General features: G+C 32.3%; 1 protein-coding gene and 1 long non-coding RNA gene across 6 annotated transcripts in view; one reads left to right on the plus strand and one right to left on the minus strand.

Annotated features, from left to right (window-relative positions):
- The window catches only part of LOC141446194 (GAS2-like protein pickled eggs), a 41,759-nt gene extending 31,260 nt beyond the window's left edge, over positions 1-10,499 (plus strand). For 3 of the 5 annotated variants that reach the window (XM_074112681.1, XM_074112684.1, XM_074112682.1), the window contains exon 5: positions 10,059-10,499. In XM_074112681.1, coding sequence (XP_073968782.1) covers positions 10,059-10,300 — 242 coding nt within the window. In that variant the 3' untranslated portion in view covers positions 10,301-10,499. Of the gene's footprint in view, positions 1-7,550; positions 8,042-10,058 lie in introns of those variants that run through there. The other 2 variants (XR_012453567.1, XM_074112680.1) reach the window with 2 other exon arrangements.
- Positions 4,277-7,515, minus strand: LOC141446209 (uncharacterized). The gene is made up of 2 exons (XR_012453577.1): positions 7,205-7,515; positions 4,277-4,609 (listed from the first exon to the last, which is right to left on the minus strand). It is a non-coding gene; the product is annotated as an uncharacterized lncRNA (long non-coding RNA).
- Positions 10,500-10,563: the final 64 nt, after the last annotated feature.

Genomic DNA, 10,563 nt, shown 5'->3' on the forward strand with positions numbered 1-10,563 from the left:
TAATGGAAAAGTGACTTAGAATTGTAAGACCAAGAAGGCTGTGTGATGTAGCACGGCGTTCCAGTCCTGCACCGGTCTGCCATTCTCTGCAGCTGATAACAGTAATCAAGCTCTCACTGCAATTCTCATAGATTTGACTAATTTCCTTAAAATCGGGATTATTACTTATGACTTAGCTCCACTGCCCCCCAAATGGAAGAGACCTCTCCCCTCACTGACAGCTTCATGTTTAGGACCCTTCCTCACAAAATGATTGAAAAAACTATATATATATATATACCTCTACTCGTATTCAGGGATTAAACCAAGTTTAGCAGATATCCTAAGAGCCATTTTCCGGGAAATTTGGAAGGCACATTCCCCCCCCCCCAAAATCTATAAAGTAGCTCTTCCGGAAATTTCTTTGTTAGTTTCCGTTAAGGGATCCCCTGGGGGGGGGGATCCCACAAATGAAATCCTAAAAATCACGCGGATCACTAATAAAGAAAATTCACTCTCACACGCTGAAAATTATTTTTCTAAAAATCACTATTTTGGTTTAGGGAGGCTTCAAGGACCAACCACAAAAACGGTTTAACCTGTACAAAATAAAACTGGTTTTAAAATTTTGTTACGATTATCACACTTTTTTGTTACGTCAGAAAGCCGGAAAAAAATCGTCGAAAGATTGATCACTTCCGGTCTAGAGACATTCTAAAAATTTCAATTGGTACTCATAATTAATTTTTCATTTCTATTATATGATTGGTAAAGCGGTAAAATGGAACTTAGAGGAAGTATAAATACTCCATCCGCCGGAACACTTCTGAAACAAATTTCACGAAACATAGAGTTGAATATTATACTCTTCGAAGTAGGTAGTAATTCAGAAAGCATTTGTTAGAAATAGTAAACAAATTTCATTCATTAAAATGGCACCTTCTCAAGCATGAGATTCATCCCTAGGTATTTTGAAAGGTTATCAAATTAGAACAGACCATTTTCTCTGAATATTGCGTTGAATATCTTTTATTCAAGTCGAAGCTCTCCAAATGGATATTTTCATTAAAACTTAAATTTAGAAGTTTTTCCACTTATAGAGTAAAAAGAAAGAAAGTAAAGAAAACCCACTTAAGGGACTTCAAAGCTGTCTTTCCGCCAAAATCAATTAATAAATACCAAAATTTAACAGTCATGACTTACTGGCTAGTTATTAAGAGAGAGCAAATTCCAAAAAACCAAGTAGGGAAAATAATGGCGAGAAAGTAGACGAGTTAATGTTCGCCATTTTGAAACATGTAATAACATGTAATCTGAACAGTAATCTAAATACTCCAAATCTCAGCTTCCAGCAGCCATCTAATTTTGTGCCCAGCTACTGCACTAAATAATCATAGTGAGCAACACACAGAGCACCTACTATATACTTGTAGAAAAGAGTGTAAATTTATCAATAACAAGGACAAGTATTAACCAGAAGGTAAAGTCTTGTTTTGGTGCCGGATTAGTATGACCTAAAAGGTTGGGTTAGGTTAGGTTATATGACGCATACTACTGGTGCTCTAATTGGTGTACTATTCCTTTCTGCGGCGGAGGTAAACCATTTGAAACCTTCCTTCCAAAATTATGAAGGCAATGGAAAAATCCTATCTACAAAATTTTACTTACTTTGGACCTCTCCTAAAACCTAAGGAGAAACTCTTACGATCGTGGAATTTGTCGATATCGAGTTTCACGGAAAGTCCAAGCTCTTTAGACCCACAGTGGATTCGAAGAAATAACTTTTTGTTGTATGTAATGTCAATATTCTCAGCTGGGTTTTACGTCCAACTACCGGTTTAGATGTCGTGCACTGAGGCGACTAGCAAACGCGCTTTACTATAATGTAAATTAAACCATTAAACAAAAAAAAAAAAAAACTAAGCCCAGGAGCCTTAGGCACCTAATTTGAAAAACCAGTAGCTCTCAATAATTTAAGCCAGAAAAAATCGAAAATTCATTTTTTTTGTTAAGGAAAGATTTGTTTCTGCAGCTACTTGACATTACCATCCAATATGTCGGATCTTATCACCTGTTAAAACTGATGAGTAATCGAATGTTTTGCGAAAAACATTTGACTTTGAACAAAAAAAAATAAAAATAAAAAAAAAAGGTGTGGCCCCTCCCAAGAGCTAGTTTTTCATGTCAGGTTTTTATTTATTTTATAATTTTTTGTTTTTAATTGTATAACAATGTTTGTAACCTCTGCACGAAGAGGTTACAATAATCTCATTCTGTAATAATATTAGGTTAGTGTTTGTTTGTTCCTTTGTTTATCATACGGCTTATACTAAAAGGATGGGTGATTTGTTGATGAAAATCTCATGACGTAAAAAGTGAAAAAGCTCCGTGAATTTATTTTGTTGATTTTCAGAAGTGTATCTATTTTTGGTTTATGTTCTTGCTGGTAATTCGTATAGTAGAATTCTTGGATGGAATACTCGTATTTCAGGGTAATGTACATTTAAGTGCTACATCAAAAACAATGTACGACTTTATTAGCTTCACAATATTAAAATCATATTCTAAATTTCAAGATCCATTCACCATTTCCATCAGTAAATAATTTATGTGGCAGTTCTCTGCATTTCATTTCTCTGTTTATTTGAGGGTAATTGTTCGCTTGAATTTATCATATTTATACTTCCATTTTTTTTTTGTCAGTGGTGCCTATATTCCAGTGAATGTGTTCCATTTGATAAAATTCCATTGTTATTAACGAGTAAAAATTAAATGAGGAAATGTAGTCTAAAAAAAAAAAAATTCACTGCGTAAAAAATGTTTACTTTCATTAGTTAAGAAAATCACGTGCAAAGTAATGTTGAAGTGCTCCATTAAACTTGGAATAGCTCCTACGCGCGACTCCAGGAGGAGGCTGAGCCATTGGGTGGGGAGTGCCGGTTGAGAAGTGCTTTCTAGCTCTTGGCCTTGCGTCGTGTGTAACACAGTGTTTGTAGCTCGATTTGTGAAGAAAAGGTCGAGAGGAGGCTTCACTTCCTTTGAAAACCTTCCTCGGTCATCTGCTGTACTGCTTTAACGAGTATACTTAAGCTGAGTTGTGTGAATTAGGTCTTAATGGTGTAGCCCCTCCACACATATTTTTTTGTTTTCTAAAAAAAAAAAACCATTCTGCGAAAAAACTCAGGGCTCCCCCCCTAATAAAACCTTTCGGGTTTAGGAGAATTCTATTTAGAAAGTTCATTGTTGAATGGTAAGGGTAAAAGGGATATGCAAAGGTCTCAAGCCTTGTGAGAATTGCAGTCAGAGAGATAGAAAAGGCAGCTCGAAGAACCCTCGAAGAGTGTTCAGGACTGCGATTAGACTCATTTGGTCGAACGGGACTGCCTGTAATTTACCACAGGTCGACCCTCTCTCTGTGCAATATCACTTTGCTCAACTAATCTTTGTAAATATAATTATAAATTTGCAATTATTTATTATCATTATTTTCAATTATTTTGTTTTTATTGTTAATGATTGTTGAATAAATCAATAAAATTTTATATTGTATTTTTATGTATGAAGTGGTTGGTAAATAAAAACTATTTCTAATTAATGCTGTCCAGGTGTGTTCCAAAACGTTTTCTTTTCTTTTTTTTTAAATTAGAATTATTAAGAAATACATCATTTCTTTATTTTTGATGGTTTTATGTCGAGATGTTGCAAGGAATTTTTGGCCCCTTTTACCACAAAAAATATTGCTTTATAAGCTGATAAAAATCACTCCAAAAATATTTATTATTTTAACTTAAAATAATTACACATTTTTACAATAGCTACTGATAAATTATAATTATTTTATTATTTATTTATTTATTTGTTGTTATTAAGCTTATACACGCTTTTGAGCAAGCGAGTCAACCATAAAAGTACATAAGTAGTTATAATAATATTAGCGACAAAATATAAAAATAAAATAAGAAATACAAAAGTAAAAAAAATTAAATTAGAGTAATAAAACTTCTTAAACAAAAAAAGTAATTATATCTTCAAATAAGAACCAAAACAGAGATGCTTGCGAATAAAATATTAAGTTCACAATATAACATAATACATAACATAAGTAGAGAAATCAACATAACCTAAAAGTAACTATTCTCCCAAAACAAAACTTCTTATTCTAAGAGACTGTTTACAATAATTATTGTACAGTTACGGCATGATTTATTTATTTAATTTTATTTTTTTATTAAAAACGGATCAATAATCCAATTTACAACAACAACAACAATAATAACAACATTAATAATACAAATAGTTTAAAGTAATTGTTGACATCTGGCTTTATTTACAAATTTTTTGTATTATCAGTGCCAAAGCAATTGTAAGTCAAAATGATTGATTGTGTACGCAATTTAGCCCTTCAATAAATTACGCAAAATAACTTTATGACGTAAAAAACAGTAAATTTCCATGTTTTAAAGAGCACTTATTCTGTGCGAACACTTTTTTTTTTTTTCATCATCCAATCAAAAATTTGGTTTATTTTTATTTTATTATTCACAACTGTCGGCTCTTAAATTTTCTTTATCAGGTGATAAACAGTGTTGCCAGAAACAGAGGAGTATTGTCCAAGAGGCCGAACAGTGTACTAAAAAAAAAAAAAAGTGTGAAATCAATAAAAAAGCTTTTGCTTAATTTAATTTAATTTAAAAAAAAAAAAACCATCTGTAACCACATTTTTGTCAAAAGACTTCTCAAGTGATGCCCAGATAGTTAGAGCAGGTGTGCTTAAGGTACTAGACCTGCTCCTCCTCACCACTAACAAGCCAAGCCAACATTGCGAAAGTACCGCTGGACTTGAAACACCGTCGTGGGCTTGCCAAAGTTCGTGGGTAGACAGTTATAGTTCACCACATTCCTATTATAAACAATGCTTGCCCATTCTACTAGGCTAACTGTTGTTACTTATTATTATATAGTGCAATGCCATCATCAGTTAATTTAGAACAATATGTTGTGCCCAGCCAAAAAATAAGAATGTCTTTAATAAATTCGAAGTACTAGTAATAATTTTTAATAATCTCTAGACAAATATTAATTAATTGATAAAAAAGGCTGTGAGAACACGTTTTGTAAGGAATGTTATCAGCTGGGTGTGTTATGTGGTAAGTGCATCATGTTTTCCATCAATAGCATTGCCCCATTTTTTCTAATTTTATTTATCACCATATACTGACTATTATTTTATTACTGCATGTCTTTCTCAACAAAGTAATTGCGACAAATTGTCAAGATTTACGTACATAAGTCTCTTCTATTAGAAGGTTAGGTGGAGGTTATAAAATTATTCAGTTATTAAAAAAATTAATGATTTTAAGTCGTCGGGTGTAAACAAGCGAAGTGTTGACTTCATTGTAAGTGTGTGAATTATACTTTGGATACTATCCGGTACATATTATATTACACTGTGAATGACACTGTAAAATGATCCATCTGATATAAATCAACGAAAGTTGCTATAAATTTATTTTTGTTACTTTCTCTCAATTCTAGCATAAGACAGTGTTGCCATTGTGCTGATTCTCTCTTTTGAAAAAAAAATATTTTGGGGGTCCCTCAAACCCGAATTTTTGCTTTGTTTGTGTACAAAAAAAAAAGAAAAAAAAGAAACCTTTTTTACCTTATTTAAGATTATTTATCTTTGTAGAAAACTTCAAAATATTTTGAAGATAATTTTGCTTCTTAAATAAACTATGAAAGTTGTAACTAATTTGTGGAATCTTTTTTTGTCAGACATGAAGAATTCTTTAGTGGTATAAATTTTTTTCTAAGGTTATCTATAAAAATTGGATGATAATTTCTTTCGTCATAAATGAAAACTGAATTGTAAGTGAACAACAAGGTAAGTTCTTAATAAAAAGAATATGAAATTCTCCAGCGTAATTATGAAATACTAATTTGCAGAATACTTGCTGATTAGATTAAATAACTCATTTAATGTGAGCAATTGTTAGAAAAAAAAAAGAAAAAATAGATTAGATTTCCAAATCGTAAAAAAATAGTTGAGCAGTCTTGACACCTGTGACACCGTAAAGAACAGCAGGTAAAGTGAGCCAAGGTAAAAAAAATAACTCTGCCGATAAGAACATACTTTTTACCTCATCTTGGCTACCACCCTTAGTATACCTTGAAATTTTGGTTTTGTTTACATTAAAAAGGATATCCTATTTTTGGCCTTTACCATATTTGTATAAATAATAAATTAAAAATTTCTTTCCCCAAAAATAGTAATGGAAAGAAGTTATTTATTTTAGTGTAAAAAAATATAGTTTTTTTTTTATGATTATTAATTCGATTTGTACGGCTGGGGAGGTTTTGTAATGGTTATCTTTGGAGGTCGCCAGGTAATACTAGTAAACAAACCGTAAATGGTTATTCCACAGTAAACCACACTCTTGATATATACTAATATGGGGGACTGTTTGGCCGGAAATGAATTTTACACACGCTGAAAAGATTGTGGCCCCGCACCACGGACACAATTATTCTCTGGGTCATACATGTGATCACGGTCACTTCCTCTTTAGCAAATACACGCCCCGCCCCACATATAAAGTTCACTCAAGCTGAATGACTAATATCATTGTTGCTTTTACTTTCTTTTACTTACCTCAAGAGGAACTAATTTAATATTGAGTTTCCGATGAAAACAGAAATTTTGAAGCCCTCCCCTGAATCAGAAAAACATTTTTTTTTCCAAGACTACGAGAACAGTGAAATATGCAAAACGCCGTTTATGCTGAATATATGCAAATACTAATTGGAATGTGGTAAAAGAAAACTTAAACTTTGCTCAGAGAGAAAATGTATTTTATCGATTTCTAAGCATTTATTTTAGGCTGAAAATAACATCCAATTTCAATGTAATAGTTAATAAGTTAAGTAGTGTTTCCCTTTATTAGCATCCATACATGCCAGTGCTTTGTAAATCTCAATCATTATTCATAGAGTTACAATATATTTTTCACGCCAAACCGGGGCAGCCAGGTAAAAATAAATAAATAACTTATTTTGTTTGATTTTTTTTTTTTCATTTTTATACTTTATTAACTTATACTTTTGCAAATATTTTGCTATTTCAAATTATTAAAATTATTGAATATCTCAAAAGCAAACGTAGATCGTAAAATCATTGCAAAAAAATATAGGTATTATGTACGAAAATATAATAAATTGCACTTACATATTAATTGAAGTAATAGATGTATATTATTTACTTATACAAGAATATTTCCTCGGAAGATTATACTTTTTTTAGAAAGTTTTCGTCATTTCTAATTAGGTCATAAAATTCACTACATTTTAAATTTATATTAGTTTTACAAAATAAGGCACCGACTTTTTTTACACTCAAGCAAACATTTTTTTTAAATCTAATAAATATTAAATCTTTTTTTTTAACCTTTAAAAACCGGGACATATTCCCTAATTATTTGTCTATCAAAAACATGATATACAATATACACGGCATCTACTCCATTTTTATGGCAAATTGAAATTGAAATCAGCTGGGCGCCACATTCTAACTATAGTTCTGTAGTGTGTTGTGGGGCGTTCGTTCTAACCTAAAATAATGTTTTAATAATTTTTTTTTTACTTTGACACAAACTTTTTGTTAATTTTATTCTTTACATGAACATTGTAATTTTTATTTTAATATTTTTTTTGTAGTGTGTTGAACACGGGGAAAGGTTGACGAGTAAGGGTTACTTATTGGTAATTTTTGAAATAAAGATTTCGCTGGTAAAACATTTTTTCGGATTTTCCTGATAGATTCAACATTCATTGTTGGTTTTTGAAGTACAGAATTTCGAACTTAGGGGGACCTCAAAACGAATTATTAAATATTCAATACTTTCTTCTTAAAATCTATAAGATAATGTAAAAAAGAAGAGTGTATTTGTGGAAGAGAAAAAAAAGCAGAGCACGTTGCCGTAAGCTAAAGAAATTGTAAATGCAATTAAAAGCAGCCCCAGTTATGCCTTTACAAGATTTACTTGCAGGTCACAATACTTATGAGGTAACATAATCTTGTTATATGTTTACATTAGCCGCAAACCATTCTGCACTTCTATATTCAGATTTTAAACAAATATATTCATGTATTTACTCTAAACTAAAGCAGTACAACTGCAATTTGGGATTTTGAAACTTTGGAATATATTAAGTTAATTTCTACATTAAAAAGTTTTTTTACCGATTATTTCAAGATGTTTATTATGTCCTCCTCAACGTAAGCTTGTCCCATCATAGATGAGGCTATAATAGTATTGATGATTATTTTTCAACTCGTTCTAGGTTCTTCAGTTCATATACTTCTTATTAATGTCATCCCTCAAATAAAAACAAAATGTCCATAGGAATCATAAAATCAAATTATACGATAAGAAGTGCTAAATAATGAGTTGCTTATCGGTCGCCGATAAGACTTAGTGCTTCGTCAGCTTACTGCTTTAATGTATTCTTTTTGAAAAACGCTCTTAATGAAGTGACTTCCTTGTTGCTTAAAATTGGTCTACTACAATTCGAGTGGTTTGGTTAAACCTATAGGGTATACAATAAGGTTATCAGATTTTTTAACCTGAAATCCGAGGACACCTGGCAGCTCCACGTATACAGATGATCGTCTCGTTACTGTTGTCCGCTGATAAGAGTTCAGTTTCTCAAAGTAAATTCAATACTACTATTATTATACATTATAAACATAATTATTAATACTTGATAAAACATAATATTCTTGTTCTCACACAAAGTCACAAGTATTTCTGTGACAAATGTATTTTTTTTGTAATATGTCTTCTCTTGAACTAAGCTTTCTAGCAAATTCTTCGACAAGTCAAAGGGAAGTTAGTATTGATAGAGAGTCAGGGAGAAAAGTAAAAATTCGGGAACTGTCCCCGGGGTCTGGAAACCTTAGTATACAATATTTATCTTTATAAAGACGTGTAGTTACAATGTGGTTGCCAAAACAGTTGTATTTCTTAAACGTCTTCACTTCCTCGTCAGTTCTAGGTAGTGCACAGTTTTTCTATAGATGGTTTATCACCGTTTAGGTATGCTGTAGGACATGATTCACGTCTTAGGGTAAATTTAGTATATACTGATTGGTTAGCATTGGGCGCATTCAGCAGACAAGAGCGCTACCAGATCGCTCCCAAAGGGAGCGCTTTATTTCTCTGAACGCTCTGCTACTAATATAACCTAAACATAACCTTTTTTCGAATTAATATTGGCGAGGAATCGGTCAAACAAAAAACAACTCGTCTTTTAAATTAAAAGGTGCTAGGCCATTTCAAAATCTAGTATTTATTAATCATATTCCAATTTTTTAACTTGTTATCAAAGAGAAAGAAGAGCTCTGCGATAGGTCATTTTGATGTATTTTTTCATCCCCTTTCTACTAAAAATACTGCCAAGGCAATAAAGCTAGTATTTTTCTTAATATCTGGAAATAAGTCGTTTTCCGAGTGATTTTTCTAAGAAAAATCAAATGTTGAGAGCATTAGATGTTCTCAAGCATACACAAAATGGCTAAAAAATAATTTTACATCTGCTACAAACAAGAAGGTTAAATAATTATTTGGTAATTTTGGGAGAGTTGCGTTTAATTACCAAAAAAATTGGAAAAATTTCAAACTTGTTTTTATAAATACACGTACTTTGCTAGTAGCGATCACCACCGCTCCGTCGAAGTAGCATAGAAAATTTCCGCTCCATAAGATGGCGTCCGCTGCCACAACATGTTGTGAGAGCGATGCTAAAAGTGCGCCATTCAGCGGATAGTTCCGTAGCGCTCCTGTCTTCTGAATGCGCCCATTGTGTTTTACGTTCCAGAGTGTAGCTCAGATGGTAATTGAATTTAGATGTGGTATATTGTGCAAAAGGGCTTAACATTAAAAAAGAAAAACTTAAATAAGCCAATAAATATTCTATAATATATACTCTAAGCTCATTAAAGTCATATGACTTTGTCATTATAATTTACAAAAGATATATAAAGTAAGATGACCAAGCAAAATATTAAATCTTTGCTACAGGCAAAGCAGAGATGTGGCTGATCTGCCCGCGCTACACACTCGCGGACATCGGCCTAACTACGCTGCTGGAACGACTGAACGTACTCGGCCTGGAGGATCGTTACTGGGGACGTACAAAACGGCCCTGCTTAGCCGGCTACTGGGAACGGGCCAGACAGAGGCAAAGCTACAAACAGGGCACGCCCTCCGTTCTTTTCCACATGAAGACTTTGCTGCAGGGCATCACCTACCTGTCTCTCTAGCAACCAACAACCCTTCTGGCCGACAACAGTGTGCTCTTGTATTATTTCATCAAGTTTCGCCTGTTATTTTTTCATTCATTATTTTCTTTTGTATTCATTATTTTTATACGAATAAATTCAGAGATCTAATAAAAATATTATTGTGACTTATATTATCTTGTTATTATTAAATATACTTTTATACTGATTATAAGCAATATTACTGAAAAGTCCGACTAATTTTAATTTTTGCTCCCATTTCCTCATCCCCTTCTGAAGGCTCG

This window comes from Rhodnius prolixus, unplaced genomic scaffold (assembly GCF_049639745.1).
Source record: "Rhodnius prolixus isolate KJV_2025 unplaced genomic scaffold, Rpr scaffold_1, whole genome shotgun sequence".
In the NCBI taxonomy this organism is placed as follows: domain Eukaryota; kingdom Metazoa; phylum Arthropoda; class Insecta; order Hemiptera; family Reduviidae; genus Rhodnius; species Rhodnius prolixus.